General features: G+C 37.5%; 1 protein-coding gene across 1 annotated transcript in view; it reads left to right on the plus strand.

Annotated features, from left to right (window-relative positions):
- Positions 1-21,074, plus strand: part of ADAM28 (ADAM metallopeptidase domain 28) — a 123,196-nt gene that overhangs the window by 80,059 nt on the left and 22,063 nt on the right. The window contains exons 19-23 of the mRNA XM_088021319.1: positions 5,250-5,358; positions 6,295-6,373; positions 14,443-14,508; positions 15,020-15,085; positions 15,758-15,828. Of these exons, the coding sequence (XP_087877445.1) occupies positions 5,250-5,358; positions 6,295-6,373; positions 14,443-14,508; positions 15,020-15,085; positions 15,758-15,828 (391 nt within the window). The remainder of the gene's footprint in view (positions 1-5,249; positions 5,359-6,294; positions 6,374-14,442; positions 14,509-15,019; positions 15,086-15,757; positions 15,829-21,074) is intronic.

Genomic DNA, 21,074 nt, shown 5'->3' on the forward strand with positions numbered 1-21,074 from the left:
ATGTTTCTGTTATTACAGATATTAAAATTGATTCTGTTCCACTTCTCTGGTTTCTAATTCAGAAATATAAATTATTTGTATCAAATATCTTGATTGTGTGGCTTTCTTGTTATCCTTTTTTGTCATTGTCTATCTCCTGTTATTTTGGGGAAAGTCCCTCAAAATTATTTTCTGTATCATAGAGTGAATTTTTGGCAATGTCAACACTCCTATTTATTAGTTATAATGACATTCTAAAATGGTCAGTGGCATTTTTGTGTTTCTTTAAACCTCTTTCATACCACTCTATTGTCTTCTCTTATTTTGTATCTTTTTTAACAATCTATTTTCATTTTAATGGGAGTACCAAGCAGATGCCACCTTAAATTTACTTTGATTCTTTATAATTTTTTTCTGAAAGCATATATTCTATATCTATTCTACTTCCACATATTATTTTAAACCTAATCTTTTCATATTTTTATGTTCTTTCCCCCTTAATTACTTATCCTCCAGTAAAGAAGAATCAATTCCAACACAAATTGTTAAAGTATTTCTTGAAAACTTTAAATCAAAGGACTAGTAATGGAAATATGCATTATGTGACATCAGATTTATATCTTAAGGGGATCAAGGAGGCAACTGGAGTGGTTCAGGATACAGATAGGGGATGTTTTTCTCTGAATCACTTGTTCTACTTGTTAAAGCCACTGTGTCAGGATTCAACTTCATCCATCAGGTTTTCTTTTTGTTTCCGGACACTGTGTTGGTGAGTTTGGTTCCATTTGTGGCACTACTTCTGACCCAACCATCGAGCAAAACCTCCACCAGACTGGGGAAAATGCAGTAAGGTGTCCCGTCACCAAAATGACAGACCGCAATGGCTGGTTTTCCTGAAATCCAGGCTTCTAATCAAAACTTGAATGAGAAAAATTACATTTCTATTTTCACTAAACTCTAACTAAAATTTAGAATTTTCTACAATTACAGGGATGTAAGGAAACAAACCACAGTGGTATTAGTTCTCATGACTGTGTCACCAATAGAAATTACACATTTTTACATCACATTGCCGTTGCTGCATAAATCCTTAAATGTCCTATATGTGTGTTTCTAGTTTGAAATTATAGTGGCTACTAAGCCACTGTCAGGTCTTATAATTTAGGGGTTAAAAAAGAAGTATATATGTAACCATATCATAAATTCCTTTATAATATTTTGACAACTGTATTCTGACATAATTGGCTTCCTTTTTAGTCCTATGCATTTTATTAATGAATTTAAAAGCATTCAGAGAAAGGGTTTATAGACCTTATCAGATTTCCAAAATGATCTGTGGCACATAAAAGGTTAAGACCCCTGCTCTCTAGTATGGCCATACATAACCACCGGCTTTCAAGCTTCCTTAATTAAAACAATTTTTTGTAAAATGTGTACAGAAAAACATATAAATAGATATATTACATGTATTGTTTGTATACATTTATAATATAGCATATATATATATATATAATACAAATTATAAAATGAGCATTCATACACTACAGTCTGGGCCAAGAAACAGAGCATTGCTAGCAGCCCAGGCATGTTAGCACTTGGCTTCATCCCTGTCCTAATGTCTTCTCTCTCTAAGGGTTAATCATTAATGTGTCTTTTATTATAAACATTTTGTTACTTTTCTTCATGGTCTTCCTTTCCAAATACACATTCCTAATCAGTAGGTTCTGTTTTTAACTATATATGTGTATGTGTGTGTGTGTGTGTATATATATATATATATATACACACACAATTATTGGTCCCCATAGTCTTCTTTTCTCTATATTATGTTTTTAAGAGCATCCATATTCTTATGGATGGAATTAGTTTATTTTTGCTATTGTGCATAATATCACAATTTTGTCATATATTGGTATAATATTGTGTATGTGTATATATATATATATATATATGACAGTTTCCTTTTTTTTTACTGCTTTTATGGATATTTCAGGACTATTTTGAGAAAAAGTTTCTATAAATATTGTCATTCAAGTCTAATTTAACTAGATCGTACCAAACTGTTTCCAGAGTGGCTGCACAATTTCACACTCCTAACAGCAGTGAATACAAGTTCCTATTGTTATACAACCTTTAAGCCATTTGACACTCGCAGATAGCAAATTTTATTCCTTCTGGTAGGTTAGTAGTGATAGCACATTGGGGTTTTAATTTGGTTTCTTTATTTTCTTAAAGATTTTATTTATTTATTTATCAGAGAGAGAGAGCGGGAGTGAGAGAGGGAGAGAGAGAGAGAGCACAAGCAGTGGGGAGCGGCAGGCAGAGGGAGAAGCAGGCTTCCCGTGGAGCAGGGAGCCTGATGTGGGACTCGATCCCAAGAGCCTGGGATCATGACCTGAGCCGAAGGCAGATGCTTAACCAACTGAGCCACCCAGGCGACCCTTAATTTGCTTTTTATAACTAATAATAATAATAACCAAAGAATCTTTCTTTATTTGCGGGCCAGTTGGATATTCTTTTCTGTGAAGTATTTGTTCAAGCCTTTTTGTCTGTATTTCTATTGAGTTGTCTCCCCTCACCCTTTTATTAACTTACATATGTTTTAATATATTTTTGATATAAGCTATTTTCAGTTATGTATGTTGAAAGAACTTCCCTCCTGTGTTTTCTCACTCTCTTTGTGATATCATGTGGTTAATGGAAGATTTTAATTTCAATGTAGTCAATTTTTTAATCATTCTCTTGATGGTTAGTTTTTTTTTTTTTCCTTTGTGTGTCCTTTTCTAAGGAAATATTCCCTACCCTGAAGTTATGAATATATATCTGTATATTGTCTTCTAAAAGCATTCTGGTACTGTCTTTTCAAATTTAGGTCTATAATCTGAAACTATTTTGTGTATGATACAAATGTTTAATTTCATTTTCATCCCAGATAGATGGCCAACTGTCACGTTATCATTCATCCTTCCCAAATGCAAGTGTTCACATATGTGTCTTTCTGGGATATCTATTCTTTTCTGGTGGTCCTACTTGACTGTCCTTTGTGCTAGTATGACACTTTTTTAAACTCTGTCTTTAGAATAATTTTGATATAGGCTGTCCTTTAACTTTGTTCTTCTTTAAGAATGATTTGGTTATTAGCTTTTTGCACTTTTACATATATTTTATAATCAGATTCTCAATTTATACACATAATTCTTGTTAGGATTTACATTTAACATAAACCACATCTATGATTTACTTGGGAGAATGAGTATATATAAAAAATATTGAATTCCTAGGGCACCTGGGTGGCTCAGTTAGTGAAGTTGTTGACTCTTGATTTCAGCTCAGGTCATGATCTCAGGGTCATGAGATGGAGGCCCGTGTTGGGCTCTGCACTCAGCAGAAAGTCTGCTTGAGATTCTCTCTCTCTCTCTCTCCCCTCCCCCTGCCCTCTCTCTCGCAAATAAATAAATAAATCTTTAAAAAAGTATTGATTTTCCTCTCTCTCTCTCTCTAACAAATACATAAAATCTTTTAAAAAATTAAAAAAAAGAAAGGGGGACACCTGGGTGGCCCAGTCGCTTAAGCATCTGCCTTTGGCTAGGGTCATGATCCTGGGGTCCTGGGACTGAGTCCCGCATCAGCTCCTTGCTCAGCGGGGATCCCACTCCTCTCTCTGTCTGCCACTCCACCTTCTTGTGCTCTCTCTCTCTCTCTAACAAGTAGATAAAATCTTAAATAAAATAAATAAAAAATGTTGATTTCCTAATCATTGACATGAACTATCTATTCATTTATTTAGTCTTTCTTAAAATTAGTTACCCCCCCCTTTTTTTTGGCAAAAATGTCTTAGTTGCTTTTAGGGGGAGAGTTGGTCAGAATTTCCCAAACCACTGTTACCAGAAACAGAAGAGCATACTTACTCTTCAATTATTTCCATGTTAAACTGCATACCTCCTTCCTATCATAATATTCCCCATCTGTCTTTTTTTTTTAAAGATTTTTATTTATTTATTCATGAGAGACAGAGAGAGAGAGAGAGAGAGGCAGAGGGAGAAGCAGGCTCCCAAGGAGGAGGGAGCCCGATGCGGGACTCGATCCCAGGACTCTGGGATCATGACCTGAGCCGAAGGCAGATGCTTAACCATCTGAGCCCCATCTGTCTTATACCTCAACTTTCTCTGCAGACCTTGTCCTTTCAAATAGGGGTGTTTGTTAAGTCCTGTCAATTTCCTCTTTATTTCTTCTGATACCATGTTGCTCTTCTGAAAATAGTTATAATTCTGAGGTTAGTGCCTGTATATTTTCTTTTTCATTCTGAATCTATCTATGCTATATTCAACTGAAATGCCTCAGAATTTTATTTTCTTTGGCTTTTTGGATAGGAATTGTTATGGAGGGGTGGTAAGTTTAGATATTGTTATTATCTTAGAATTCTACTTCTGACATATCTGCCTCTATCTGCATGTATGCATGTTCACACTTGGGAACTTTTCTTGCATTATACCAAAATTAATCTTATTATTGCCTGGCTGATCTCTAATGAGAAAGCAGTAGTTGTTCTCATTGCTCTTTAAATTTGTACCTCCTGGTCTCTAAAGTTTCAGATTATTATAAGAGAAATTAATATTTGACATAGCAAAAGATTGACGTTACACTCGTTACTTCAATGAGCAGTTAAAAGAGAAAATACCATATAGACCCAGGAAATTTGTTCAAATTGGTCTGCAACTCACAGGGTCACATAGTTTCTTTTCTGTCTGTAATAATTCCGAGATGGAGCAAACACCAGTAAAACGCTCACCTGTGCCTCTATCAATTCTCTTCTTCTCGTCTCCACTCCTCATTTGCTGCTGACAGGAATATGATCACAAGGCTTCCGTTTCTTTTTCTTTGTTTGATGCCAAGGCCAAATTTTAAAAATGTTTCACTCCTTTTCTTCCATCCTCCTCCCTTCCCATTCTCTTTAAACTCCCAGCCTAACACTTTCCAGTTGGTACAAACATCATCCCTTCTAAGGATTCTCAGTAGTATGATGCTTTACCTATTTCATATGCCATGTTTTATATGGATTTTCCCCCTACTTCCTCTATCTACATAATATTACAACACTCATGATCAAAATGCATTTTCATTTTACTGATTATGAGAGATTTTCCAGGGAATGCCTTCTTTGGAGGAAAGGGTAGAATGGAGTTTGTGATAAATGAAGAAATAAGGACTAGAGTGATGCATATTTGTGCATTTCTCATACCCTTAACAGGTCTGGGTTCTCTTTGTTGCAGACTTCTCCATTGTGGTTGGGGTGCTGTTCCCTGTGGCCATGATATCTGTGGTGGTTGCTATAGTAATCTGGCATGAAAGCACCAGAAGAAAGCAGAAGGAAGTCCAGAGGTAGCCTTCTATCTTACTTTGGGGACTTTTTGACCTCTAATTTATTTTAAATTCAAGGATATGACCCAAATTCTCAAATTTAAGTAGTTTACTACAAATACTCAGAAATAAGTACAGATACATTTCTCTTGGACCAGAGGCTGGGTATCAATTTTACTGGGAAATCCGTCACAGCAATACATGTATTGTTTTTATGTTGATTACTGTATTCATAATTAATAAAAAGTTATAACTCTTATTAGTAAAGATTTTACACCCATTATAAGAATACACTGTGTAACATTTATTGGTCATTATCTTTATGACAAGTGCTATGCTGAGTCTTTTTATAATTCATTATCTCTAATCTTCACAAGAATGTTGTGAAGTAGTAACTATTATTTCCATTTTATAGGTGAAAAGGTGTTTTATATTAGTCCTTAACTGTAGCAGTCTTGCAAAATCAGGCACTTCACACTTTTTCTTAAGTGGAAACCAAGGCTCAGAGGTTAACAAATATGTTCGAAGTCTTACCACCTCAGTTGTTGGAATCTTGATTTGCACCTACATTGGTTAATCTTTCAAACATGGTCTTGACACTACAGTTATCTTTCTAGCCTTTGTTAAAGACTAACTTATTCACATATAATGGGTTTCCTAAATATTGAATGAATAAAATAAATCATTAATTAAATGAGATAATTTAAATAAACGCTGATTCAACACCATCATTATTAGGAATCAAGGCCCTGTAGAGAATCTAGAAGAAATTTAGTGGTGGTGATTATGAATTCCAGGACAAGGAGTCCTTAAGAAAGTGCTAGAGAGCAGAAGAAAGCCCAGTCAATGACCAAAGATGACACAATGGGCAAAGAAAATTACCAAGCTTCTTTCAAGTGTCCTCATCATGGTGAAGGAAATGTTAAGTCCTTTTATATGATATGCTTTCATATACAGGCCACTTTCTACTACTGGCACCAGGCCTCGCAGACAGAGGAGGACCCCACTGATGGTGAAGGATATTCAGCCCCAAGAGGTGAACCATAGTTTATAGTGTGCTTGCCTTGGACGCCAGTTTGTGATTCTTTCATTTTCTTGTCCTGACCACCTACCTATCTGTCTTTCCTACTCAGCAGTATTTTACAAATCCAGTCCACTAGTTAGTATGTAGCTAGAATTTGGGGCTCTCTAACTACACATTCGGAAAATTCTCCTTTGCCTTTTTTTTTTAAGATTTTATTTATTTGAGGGGGGCGGAGCAAGATGGCGGAGGAGTAGGAGACCTAGATTTCGTCTGGTCTCAGGAATTCAGCTGAATAGGGATCAAACCATTCTGAACACCTACGAACTCAACAGGAGATCGAAGAGGAGAGCAGCAACAACTGTCTGAACAGAGAAGCGACCACTTACTGGAAGGTTGGACGAGCGGAGAAGTGAATCCGAGGCGATATTCGGGAGGATAGACGGCGGGGGAGGGGACCTCCGCCGGCCGCTTCTGGCAAGTGATAGAGCCGTGGAGCACAAAATCGGAACTGTTAGAAGTTGGCTTCGCTGAGGGACATCGCTGCAGTGGCTAAGCGGGGTGGAATCCTCCCGGGACAGTGTGGTCTCAGGACCCTTGGGGTCACAGAAAGACCGGGGGAGCCTGAGTGTGCCAGAGCTCCCAGGTATCGGAGCGGGGAAGCCGGCTGCAGAGACGGAGCTGAGGCACGGGCTCTCAGCTTGGGGTTGCCATAAACTGTGATCCGCGGCCCAGTCGGGCCACTGCTCCTGCAGCAGGGACCCAACAGGCGGCAGATCCGGGGAGACTCCCCTCTCTCCCCTGGGAGGAGTGGTGCGGGAGCGCACCACAGGGATCTGCTAGGTTTGGAGACTCCACACGGGATCGGGTGCCAGAGATAGGAACGCTCAGTCACAGGCCGGGTGAGCACGGAGAGCGGCTGGAGACCAGGGACAAGGGAGTGACTGCTTTTCTCTGGGGGCGCACTGAGGAGCGGGGCCCCGAGTTCTCAACTCCTCCGGGTGGAGATTGGGAGGCCACCATTTTTGCCCTGGTCCTCCAAGGCTGTACCGAGAGCTTGCAGGGAACAAAACTCCTGAGGTCAAACCCGAGCAGCTTGCTTAGCCCGGACCGACAAGAGCAGGGCAATTCAGCCTCCGGCAAAGACATTTGGAAACCACAGCAACAGGCCCCTCCCCCAGAAGATCAGCACGAACAGCCAGCAAGCCAAGACCAAGTTTACCGATCAAGGAGAACGGGAGAACTCCAGCGCTAGGGGAATACTGCACATAGAATTCATGGCTTTTTTTTACCATGATTCATTAGTTCATCAAAGTTAATTTTTGTTAACTGTTTTTTTTTTCTTTTTCACTTTTTCAACCAACATCTTATCAATCTCTTTTAAAAAAAAATTTTTTTTTATTTTTCATTTTTAGAGTCATATTTTATCCATTCATAGTAGTTACCCTTATTTTTGGCATATATATATAAGTTGTTCTTTCTTTAAAATTTTGAGATACAGTTTCTTCTAACAGATCAAAATATACCCTAAATCACTAGTGTATGGCTCTGTTCTAGTCTCCTCCTGATCACATTCTCTCCCTTTTTTCTTTTTTTTTAAAAATCTTCTTTCTTTTTTCAAACAACTTCTTATCTTATCAAGTCCTTTTATAAAATCTTTTATAATTTTCATCTTTACAGTCATCTTCTATCCCTTCATTGTATCAACCCTTATTTTGTACATATATGTCTTTCTTCCTTTAAAATTTTAGGAGGCACTTTTTTCTAACAGACCAAAATACGCCCAAAAGCTAGTGTGTGGCACTGATCTATGCACTAGCCTGATCATATTTGATCACATTCTGCTTTTTTTGTATTGTTCTGGTTTTGTTTTTATCTTTTTTTTTCTTTGTTTTTTCTCTTTCTTTTTCCTTTCTTTCCCTTTCTTTTCCCCTGGTTTCAGGTCTTTTCTGATTTGTATACAGTATATTTGCTGGGGACGTTGTAAACCTGTTAGCATTTTGTTCTCTCATTCATCTATTCTCCTCTGGACAAAATGACAAGACGAAAAAAATCACCTCAGCAAAAAGAACAAGAGGTAGTGCCGTCAGCCAGGGACCTACTCAATATGGACATTAGTACGATGTTGGACCTAGAGTTCAGAATCATGACTTTAAAGATACTAGCTGGGCTTGAAAAAAGCGTGGAAGTTATTAGAGAAACCCTTTCTGGAGAAATAAAAGAACTAAAATCTAACCAAGTCGAAATCAAAAAGGCTATTGATGAGGTGCAATCAAAAATGGGGGCACTAACGGCTAGGATAAATGAGGCAGAAGAGAGAATCAGTGATATAGAAGACCAAATGATGGAAAATAGAGAGGCTGAGAAAAAGAGGGAGAAACAACTACAGGATCATGAGGGCAGAATTCGAGAGATAAGGGATATGATAAGACGAAACAACATTAGAATAATTGGGATCCCAGAAGAAGAAGAAAGAGAGAGAGGGGCAGAAGGTATATTGGAGCAAATAATAGCAGAGAACTTCCCTAATGTGATGAAGGAAACAGGCATCAAAATCCAGGAGGCACAGAGAACCCCTCTCAAAATCAATAATAATAGGTCAACACCCTGACATCTAATAGTAAAACTTACGAGTCTCAGAGACAAAGAGAAATTCCTGAAAGCAGCTCGGGAGAAGAGAGATGTAACCTACAATGGTAAAAATATTAGATTGGCAACAGACCAATCCACAGAGACCTGGCAGGCCAGAAAGGACTGGCAAGATATCTTCAGAGCACTAAACGAGAAAAATATGCAGCCAAGAATACTATATCCAGCTAGGCTGTCATTGAAAATAGAAGGAGAGATAGAAAGCTTCCAGAACAAACAAAAACTAAAGGAATTTGCAAACACGAAACCAGCACACCAAGAAATATTGAAAGGGGTCGTCTAAGCAAAGAGAGAGCCTAAAAGCAGCAAAGATCAGAAAGGAACACAGGCAACATACAGTAACAGTCACCTTACAGGCAATACAATGGCACTAAATTCATATCTTTCAATAGTTACCCTGAATGTAAGTGGGCTAAATGCCCCAATCAAAAGACACAGGCTATCAGATTGGAATAAAAAACAAGACCCATCAATATGCTGTCTGCAAGAGACTCATTTTTGACCCAAAGACACCCCCAGATTGAAAGTGAGGGGGTGGAAAACCATTTACCATGCTAATGGACACCAAAAGAAAGCTGGGGTGGCAATCCTTATATCAGAAAACTAGATTTTAAAACAAAGACTGTAATAAGAGATGAGGAAGGACACTATATCCTACTTAAAGGGTCTATCCAACAAGAAGATCTAACAATTGTAAATATCTATGCCCCGAACATGGGAGCAGCCAATTATATAAGGCAATTAATAACAAAAGCAAAGAAACACATTGACAACAATACAGTAATAGTGGGGGATTTTAACACCCCCCTGACTGAAATGGACAGATTATCTAAGCAAAAGATCAACAAGGAACTAAAGACTTTAAATGACACACTGGACCAAATGGACTTCACAGATTTTTCAGAACATTCCATCCCAAAGCAACGGAATACACATTCTTCTCTAGTGCCCATGGAACATTCTCCAGAATAGATCACATCCTAGGTCACAAATGAGGTCTCAACCGGGACCAAAAGATTGGGATCATTCCCTGAATATTTTCAGACCACAATGCTTTGAAACTAGAACTCAATCACAAGAGGAAATTCGGAAAGAACTCAAATACATGGAGGCTAAAGAGCATCCTACTAAAGAATGAATGGGTCAACCAGGAAATTAAAGAAGAATTAAAAAAATTCATGGAAACCAATGAAAATGAAAACACACCTGTCCAAAATCTTTGGGATACAGCAAAGGCAGTCCTGAGAGAAAAGGATATAGCAATACAAGACTTTCTCAAGAAACAAGAAAGGTCTCAAATACACAACCTAACCCTTCACCTAAAGGAGCTGGAGAAAGAACAGCAAATAAAGCCTAAACCCAGCAGGAGAAGAGAAATAATAAAGATCAGAGCAGAAATCAATGAAATAGAAACCAAAAGAACAGTAGAACAGATCAACGAAACTAGGAGCTGGTTCTTTGAAAGAATTAACAAGATTGATAAACCCCTGGCCAGGCTGATCAAAAAGAAAAGAGAAAGGACCCAAATCAACAAAATCGTGAATGAAAGAGGAGAGATCACAACCAACACCAAAGACATACAAACAATTATAAGAACATATTATGAGCAACTCTATGCCAGCAAATTAGATAACCTGGAAGAAATGGGTGCATTCCTAGAGATGTATCAACTACCAAAACTGAACCAGGAAGAAATAGAAAACCTGAACAGACGTATAACCACTAAGGAAATTGAAGCAGTCATCAAAAATCTCCCAAGAAACAAAAGCCCAGGGCCAGATGGCTTCCCAGGGGAATTCTATCAGACATTTAAAGAAGAATTAATACCTATTCTCCTGAAACTGTTCCAAAAAATAGAAATGGAAGGAAAACTTCCAAATTCATTTTATGAGGCCACCATTACCTTGATCCCAAAACCAGACAAAGACCCCATCAAAAAGGAGAATTACAGACCAATATCCTTGATGAACATGGATGCAAAAATTCTCACCAAAATACTAGCCAATAGGATCCAACAGTACATTAAAAGGATTATTCACCACGACCAAGTGGGATTTATCCCTGGGCTGCAAGGCTGGTTCAACATCCACAAATCAATCAACGTGATACAATACATTAACAAAAGAAAGAACAAAAATCATATGATCCTCTCAATAGATGCAGAAAAAGCATTTGACAAAGTACAGCATCCTTTCTTGATCAAAACTCTTCAGAATATAGGGATAGAGGGTACATACCTCAATATCATAAAAGCCATCTACGAAAAACCTACAGCGAATATCATTCTCAATGGGGAAAAGCTGAGAGCTTTTCCCCTATGGTCAGGAACACGGCAGGGATGTCCACTCTCACCACTGCTATTCAACGTAGTATTAAAAGTCCTAGCCGCAGCAATCAGACAACAAAAAGAAATCAAAGGCATCCAAATCGGCAAAGAAGAAGTCAAACTCTCACTCTTTGCAGATGATATGATACTTTATGTGGAAAACCCAAAAGACTTCACCCCAAAACTGCTGGAACTCATACAGAATTCAGTCAAGTAGCAGGCTATAAAATCAATGCACAGAAATCAGTGGCATTCCTATACACCAACAACAAGACAGAAGAGAGACAAATCAAGGAGTCGATCCCATTCACAATTGCACCCAAAACTATAAGATACCTAGGAATAAATTTAACCAAAGAGGCAAAGGATCTGTACTCAGAAAACTATAAAATACTCAGGAAAGAAATTGAGGAAGACACAAAGAAATGGAAAAACGTTCCATGCTCATGGATTGGGAGAACCAACATTGTGAAGATGTCAATGCTACCTAGAGCAATCTACACATTCAATGCAATCCCCATCAAAATACCATCCACTTTTTTCAAAGAAATGGAACAAATAATCCTAAAATTTGTATGGAACCAGAAGAGACCCCGAATAGCCAGAGGAATATTGAAAAAGAAAAGCAAAGTTGGCAGCATCACAATTCCGGACTTCCAGCTCTATTACAAAGCTGTCATCATCAAGACAGTATGGTACTGGCACAAAAACAGACACATAGATCAATGGAACAGAAGAGAGAGCCCAGAAATGGACCCTCAACTCTATGGTCAACTAATCTTTGACAAAGCAGGAAAGAATGTCCAATGGCAAAAGACAGTCTCCTCAACAAATGGTGTTGGGAAAATTGGACAGCCACCTGCAGAAGAATGAAACTGGACCATTTCCTTACACCACACACAAAAATAGACTCCAAATGGTTGAAAGACCTAAACGTGAGACAGGAGTCCATCCAAATCCTAAAGGAGAACCACGGCAGCAACCTCTTCGACCTCAGCCGCAGCAACCTCTTCCTAGAAACATCACCAAAGGCAAGGGAAGCCAGGGCAAAAATGAACTATTGGGATTTCATCAAGATAAAAAGCTTTTGCACAGCAAAAGAAACAGTCCACAAAACCAAAAGACAACCGACAGAATGGGAGAAAATATTTGCAAATGACATATCAGATAAAGGGCTAGTATCCAAAATCTATAAAGAACTTATCAAACTCAACACCCAAAGAACAAATAATCCAATCAAGAAATGGGCAGAAGACATGAACAGACATTTTTCCAAAGAAGACATCCAAATGGTCAACAGGCACATGAAAAAGTGTTCAACATCGCTCGGCATCAGGGAAATCCAAATCAAAACCTCAATGAGATACCACCTCACACCCATCAGAATGGCTAAAATGAACAAGTCAGGGAACGACAGCTGTTGGCGGGGATGTGGAGAAAGGGGAACCCTCCTACACTGTTGGTGGGAATGAAAGCTGGTGCAACCCCTCTGGAAAACAGTATGGAGGTTCCTCAAAACAGTTAAAATTAGAGCTACCATTCGATCTAGCAATTGCACTACTGTGTATTTACCCCAAAGATACAAATGTAGGGACCCGAAGGGGTACGTGCACCCCAATGTTTATAGCAGCAATGTCCACAATAGCCAAACTCTGGAAAGAGCCAAGATGTCCATGGACAGATGAATGGATAAAGAAGAAGTGGTATATATACACAATGGAATATTATGCAGCCATCAAAAGGAATGAGATCTTGCCATTTGCAACGATGTGGATGGAACTGGAGGGTGTTATGCTTAGTGAGATAAGTCAATCAGAAAAAGACATGTATCATATGACCTCACTGATATGAGGAATTCTTAATCTCAGGAACAAACTGAGGGTTGCTGGAGTGGTCGGGGGTGGGAGGGATGGGGTGGCTGGGTGATAGACATTGGGGAGGGTATGTGCTACGGTGAGCGCTGTGAATTGTGTAAGACTGTTGAATCACAGATCTGTACTTCTGAAACAAATACCGCAACATATTTTAAGAAAAAAAAAGAAGATAGCAGGAGAGGAAGAATGAAGGGGAGTAAGTCAGAGGGGGAGATGAACCAGGAGAGATGATGGACTCTGAAGAACAAACTGAGGTTTCTAGAGGGGAGGAGGGTTTGGGGGATGGGTTAGCCTGGTGATGGGTATTAAAGAGGGCACGTTCTGCATGGAGCACTGGGTGTTACAAACAAACAATGAATCATGGAACACTACACCGAAACAAATGATGTAATATATGGTGATTAACATAACAATAAAAAATTTAAAAAAAAAGATTTTATTTATTTGAGAGAGAAAGAGTGAGAGAGAGAGAGAGAGAGGGAGAGAGCACAGCAGGGGGAGGGACAGAGGGAAAGCAGACTCCCCACTGAGCAGCGAGTCTGACATGGGGCTCGATCCCATTACCCTAGGATCATGGCCTGAGCTGAATACAGATGCTTAACCGACTGAGCCATCCAGGCCCCCCTCCTTTGCTTTTTTTTTTTTTTTAAGTGCAAAAGTGTCTTGCTAAAATGCAGAGGCTGCTTTGTTGAGATTCACAAATGCAAAGAAAATAAAGAGAACAAGGAGAGCAGAGTCCAGATGTCTCTCTCTTTCTCTCCCTCTCTCTCCCTCCCCTGACCCTCCTCCATCTCTCCTCCCCTCTCTGTCCCCCTCCCTCCCCCTTCTCTCTCTCTCTTCTTCCTTCTCTCTCTCCTTCTCTCTGACTCTAAGTTGATTCCTTTTTCCTTTTGCAAATGTCCCAATTAAGACAATAATATGTGTATTTGTATGACAATACATGTAATATGTATAACCCTTAAAGCCCTGGCTGTGTCCTGCAAGTTTAGAAGTTTTAGCAGAGATTGGCTAATGGTAATGTCATTGGAAATAATGTTTTTGATGGAAACATACCTATCTCTGACAGCTCTGGATACAGCAGAATGCAGCAGCTGGACCACTGTGATTGCCCATCCTATTTCTTGGTGTCATCGCAATTCTGATCTCCCATCTCTTGAAAGGACTGCTTATTTGGAAGTTGAATTTAGAAAACTGATCATTTCATTTAAAAATATTATTATTTTCTTTTTTTTTAGATGAGTCAGATGAAGCTCCATGCACCTGATCTGCCAGTAGAGAGCAATGAGCTTCCAGCTTCTGTTGTGAGTTAGCAACTTCTCTTAAATATCACTTCCAATCTAATCTCAAGGTAATACTAGTAAGAGACATAACCCACAATACCCAATTATTTCCTCAGAAGAATGTTAAAATCTTGGTGAATATTAATATAAAATACAGATTTTCCAGCAAAACTTTTTAAAATGCAAAATGTGAGAAGGTTGAACCTACCTATGTTTAACCCCTTAATCTGAATTACTGGGTCTGAAAAGCTGGTAACTTATTACAAGAAGAGTACCAAACTGCTTCATAGAGTGGCATTTTCATCATCTGTCTATTGGCACTGGCCTTATTTCTGAATTGTATATATATATGTATATATATATATATATATATATGCGCTTAAATAAAGACACTTGAGCTTACAGATTTAAACTATTTTCATGGGTAGTATCATGAGTTCTCCATTTCTGAAAATGATTTAAGCCTTTCCATTAAGCACATCTGTTTTCAAGGCCCCATCTTTGAATTAATTTTATTTTACCTTTTTATTAGCTAATTACAAAGCCAGATTTTCCACCACCACCGATTCCTACGTCTGTGTCATCTTCTTCTTTCCTTGTAAGTATCAGGTAGTCACTAATAATTTTTTAAATGTCTTTTGTGCCCCATGTGGATAGTGTCTCTAAATCTATGGATTCTTTCTCAGGATACATGCTCCCTAGGCCAACCTGAGATATTGTAGCACATGGGTTTATCTGAGAAAGCAAGGCCTACTTACTATCTATAAATCAATATGGGTATTAATTTTTTATTATTAAAAATATTTCTGTTACATAATCATCAAGAAATGATAAATAGTTTTTATTATTAAAAATAGTTCTGTTACAAATGGTAAGTAGTTTTGCTTTAGGAGGTAAACAGTCTCCTTTCTAGATGCTTATTTTGGAGAATATAAAATTTTATTATATATTTTACTTTTTAATTTAATATAGATAGAATAAGGCCTATATTAGCTACAGTTTTCTATAGAAGGTGGGGTATGAAAAACAGACCATATGTAGGCAAACCTGGAATAAAAGTTAGGCACTTAGGAAGTAAAAGGTAGAATTCATTCACTCAGTAATTCACGTAATTACTGAGCATGTTTCTTCATACTTGGTACTCTGTTGTGGGTAAATGAGAAAGAACTAAAATTAAAGTCATTTTTTCAAGAATGTTTACATTTTTAGTGTGAAAACTAGTCATATGTGTATAGAGCGCTTAATCCCTCACATATTTTTTTGTGCCAAGGTATGTGATACCTATGAAAAGAATGTGGTAAAGGGGAAAATGAATGTTAAAGTGGGAGAAAGATCCATTGGGTAAGTGGTTGAAATTTGAACTAGAGTGATGGGGCGGTAAGCGATGATTTAAATAAGGAAATAAATATGCCTAGGATTGGGAAAGAATAGCATTTCTAATGACCTACTATTATTTTTGTCTCTAATATAGCATAATGCCACAAAAGTACTTCCCTCTACTGTTTTTAAGGATAAAATAATGTCAACACCTAAGGTAAGAGATCCATAGGCAAACAACTATAATCTTGTCACACTCCCACTGTCAAGGAGAGAAGTTCTAACTGTGTCTTCCTAGAAGATGTTCACTAAGAACAGTAGCTGTATGATTATAGGGTGGGAGCGGAGATATGTCTTCCTTCCTAGTGTGGTCAAAACCAAGAGGAAGAAGATGGAAGGGTTTTAGCTAGAAAGTGATGATGATCCCAATATTCTTTATTTTCTCAGAAATATTCCCCAGGGAAGTGAGATAGAGAACATCTCCCATAGGATAATCCCCCAGTGTCTCATAACTCTTCTCTTGATCCCTCACCTTCTCCATATTACATCAATTAGTCAGATGGATATTTGGATCCCAGGGTGGTGTTTTTCCTCACATTCTTTTCCTGCCTTCCCATGTTTGCACTCCTTCACTGCGGTATATCAAATGATCTATAAAATAGGAAGTGTGACTACACAGAATTTATTTTAACTTCTTAATAGTTCAAAGTTATAGAATATCTAAGTTTTAGAATTAAATAGACCATTTAAGAACTTTGTCTTTTTCAGGGTTCCAATCCAAAAGTCTGAAGCATCGACTAAGCAAGGATGGGTGCAGTAATGATCTACTTGGAAGATTGGATAATCTGGATGGAAGAGAAATATACTTACTTCCTCCTTATTATTTGCTCTTGATACTCAAGATGTTAACATATCTTGATTCATCTTGTACTTTGAGGAGACTAAACAAAAATTTTCGAGAGAGACACTCTTGAGAATCTTTGTATGAATTTACAATTTCTATCTTCCATACTCATGGGAAAGAAAAGGACTCTAAACAAACAGCTGTGGATCTGAAATCTCTAATTAGGTGACTTTCTTAGACAACCCTCCTTTTCTTACTATGATGTTGACTAATATTTCCTCAAATATTTTGAACATCTTAATTTTCTCATTTAGTAAGAAACAATTTACCCTCTAATTAAAACAAACAAACGAAAATCCCCAGGAAATCACAGGAAACTGGGAGGGATGGAAGAAAACCCTATGTTCCTCATTAGATGACTAGCAGCATCTTGACTGTTTTAACCATAAACCCGTCAAATTAGAACGGTAAGAACAAAATTATATAAACAATCTCTGATTTATATAACTTTTTCCTACATTATCTTTTGCAATCCTTATTAGCTGTGTCATTTGAAATTTGCTACAAGTGAATAAAACTTTATTAATTAAAATTTTTTCACAGAAATTTGTACAATTCAGTTACTGGCAAGCTTAAAGTGAACTTCACTTTCTACGTGGAGAAAGTTTTAATTACATAAATTAATAGCATAAACCAGAGGTTGTCAACTGGTAGCTTGCCGGACATATCTGGACTACAGATTTAATTTATTTGGCCGGGATGATTTTGGTCATAAAGTATTTTAAAAATGTTTTGAATTTGTGGTCAGTATTTAAAAATTGGGAGATCTTGCATAAACATCCAGATTTCCAGCTTTGTAAAAGTAATCAAATGGTTTGGCAGCACTGGAATCACATTGCCGATAGCAACCATTAGCTTAGTTGACTGATGTTGGAATAAACATTGTTGGTTGCCTTCCAAACAACTTTCTTCCTTCTTGTTTTCAGAACACCAGTTTTATTCAGTTGTCCATATTTTAGAAAAAGGCAAACCTGATTCCATCTCCAGGTTAAATCTCTATCGTTTCAAATCAGTCATAATAATCTTATTTCCCTTACTAGTGATTGATTTGGTAAGTGTATGACTCCCCCCCTTTTCTTTGCCCATGAAACAAGAGAAGAGACATGTTGTGAAATTTTCACAAACGGTATTCTGTCCCTTCTTCTGGATGTTGGGATCTGGATAGCCTATCTGATAGTGTTGCAACCATGTTGTGATTATGACGTCAAGGTTGATATAATAAAACCTGGTCTCTTAAAGATGTCATTGAATTGGTAGATTAATAACTGCTGGAGTTACCCTAAACTTTGCTGGGATTTCCTATTATGCAATCAATAAAATTTCCTTATTGTTTAAGCCATTTCAAGTTGGATTTTCTTATTTGCTACACAAATCGTCCTAACTAATAAAGTTGCTGCTTCCATTATTAGGGTACATGCTTTCCATGTGTGCAATTAGGGCCACTTCATCATCACCACGATTTTTGTGTTTTTTTTTTTTATACTTGGCCTGCTTTGCCCATTTCCACCACGGACCTGGTCCCATACCCCTTCTTTTCCATGGGGAACTTTATCCGCAAGAAGTTCATTTCCCCTTTTAGTGTGAGTTTCTATATAAGCTCAATCCCCAGCATACCCAGAGTCCATCTGTCAAATCTCTCCTATTATAGCAGTCTTTCTTTCCACGTGGGAGTTTACTCAAGAACACATTAAAAACTATAGCTTTATCTTTGGGGTTAGGTTTCAGAAGACCTTGCCCTAACCAGAAATAAAACCCTATTTCCCACGAGGCCACAATCTCACTTATGACAAACCTGTAGATCTTTGCTCTATTGTTTGTTTTCTTTCTTTGTTTTTTGGTTTTTGTTTTAATTCCTGTCCCTGTCTCATTCTTAATATTGATAAAATGGAAATCTTTAACCTATGAATCTTCAACTGGCCACCACATGACCTGAGCTAGAAATAAAACTTATGCTATCAAGAAGAACCTTCCTGTAAATTTTGAAATGATGGCACTAGGTCTCTGATGTGGAGGCCTCAGAGCTCCTTATGAGGACAGACAACTGGAAGACAATGATGGAGAAATGATTCTCTTATCCTAAGACTTTGAACCCAAGCCCTGCAGAATTTCCTACTGAGCTGAACTGTAGAACAATTTAGACCGTTTAAAGCAAAGACTTTGATTTCACAGTCCTGTTTCCAAATTAGATCTGCCACTTACCAACTTTGAAGGAATTGCACAATATGACATTTAAAACCTCAGGTATACCTCCAAGCTTGCTTTTATAATTAGTTATTTTTACTTTCTCTGCTTTAAAATAATAGATTAAATTATGGTCTTTTTCAGGTATACCATATGGTTTCTCTAACTACTCCTTAGCACCTCACCAAGTTATTGCTTTTTATGATATTTGAAAATGCTTTTAACTTTGCATGAAATGACAAAGTTGTGCGAAGTATGAGTGAAAAAGAAAGCAAGTTTTAGCTGTAATTAGAAATTATGGAAAGGGTGGAGCTATACGATTTAAGCGAGTAATAATGACAGCTAAATTGTAAAGAATCAAGGGCCTCTGAGTGACAACTAGCAGGGAACTGAGCCTGTCAGCCCAACAACACTCAAAGGACTAATTCTGCTAACAAGCACTGAATGACCTGGGGAGCAGCTTCCAACCCGGTTGGACCTCGGTGGCTACCTCATGAGAGAAACTGAAGCAGAAAACTCAGCTAAGATTTGCCCAGATTCTACAAAAACAGAAACTATGAGAAAATAAATATGTGTTCTTTCAAGCTGCTATGGTTCGGAGAAATTTGTTATGCAGCAATAGATAACTACTACAAAGGAGTAGAGATCAAATGTTTCGAATATTCCAGACAGGTTTAGGTAGAATTAATCACTATCTTTAACAGGAATTTCACCATCTCAAAACTTTCTTTTTTTTTTTTCTTTCTTTCTCCTTTTTTTCCTTTCTTTCTCTTTTTATATTCTCTTTCATTTATCCTCTCTTTTTAAAAATTATCAGTTATCCTCTTAAGATTTCTGATATCCCATCTTCTCATATATCATGTTTTCTCTCACATCTGTTTGCCTGTTTTCTTGGTCTTTTTGAAGAATTCGTGAAGTTTATCTTTTAAACTTCTTATTTATCTTTTATACTGTGAATGCTCCTTTTTGCTAATTTTAAGGCATTTTATAATTATTCCTCATATTTGCTTAATAACAGTCTCTCCATTCTTATCTCCATTCAGTTTTATAAAGGCCTGCTAATGAACTATTTTGGCCTCTTGTTTCCAGAATTTTACTTTTAAAATTCAATTAGTGAAGCAATTTCTGTCTAAATTTTATTAGTGCTTCTCAAAGTAACTATTTTTCAAAAGTTCATCCTTCCTCAGCCACTTGAGTACTATGCTCCCCGTCTTTCACTGACATAATTATTTTCATAGGTGATGCATTGCTATTTTCCAGTTGGCTCACCCTCGTGTTTTAAAAGTTCTATCCTGAACTATAATATTCTTACATTTTATGTCTTTGATGAGAGAATCTATCTCTTCAGCTAAAGAATTTCAGTACAACTAGTATTCTGAGTGTAATTTGCAAGTAGCTGGGCCATGGGTAAATCTTGCATATTCTCCTCTGCCCAAGATTCTCTTTTATTTTGAGCTAAAACTGTCTACCAGGGCCACATCAGGAGTGGCAAACCTTGTTGTTGATACTGAGATCTACCTCATCAGGCCTTCCTGACTCATTATGGGAAGGCCTCCACCAACAAAACTTGCAACCATCTTGGCATATCTGCTCTTTAATTTGCCTTGTCTTTTCTGCTGCTTCCAGAAAAAGACCTTCCCTTGCCAATGACAACTTTAGACATTGCTTAGCAACTAGCCCCGGGCGGTCTGTTATGCTGCTCATCAGTAGTACAATATTACTATTATTATCATGCTAAGTAAGTAAGATTGCTATGGAATAACCTAAATCCCTAAGCAGAAGAAAATTATGGTATGTAATTTATTGTGAAGGCATCTTCTTGATAAAATTTAACTCTCATGCCTAGTGTTGAAATCCAAACTCTTTTTTTAATAAATTTAAAAAAATTATTGTGGTGAGAATGCTTGACATGAAATGTACCCTCCTAACAGATTTTTAAGTATACAATACAACATTGTTATCTATAAGCACAATGTTGTACAGCAGATCTCTAGAGTTTGTTTATCTTGCATAATTGAAATTTTATGTCCATTGATTAGCAACTCCCCACTTCTCCCTCCTAGGCCCTGGAAATCACAATTCTATGCTTTGTTTCTATGAGTTTGATTACTTTAGATACTTCATATAATTGGATTCATGCAATATTTGTCCTGCTGAGACTGGCTTATTTCATTTAGCATAATGT

Source organism: Eumetopias jubatus, unplaced genomic scaffold (assembly GCF_037043125.1).
Source record: "Eumetopias jubatus isolate StellerSeaLion01/CBP00866 unplaced genomic scaffold, mEumJub1_p1.0 scaffold_2, whole genome shotgun sequence".
Classification (NCBI taxonomy): domain Eukaryota; kingdom Metazoa; phylum Chordata; class Mammalia; order Carnivora; family Otariidae; genus Eumetopias; species Eumetopias jubatus.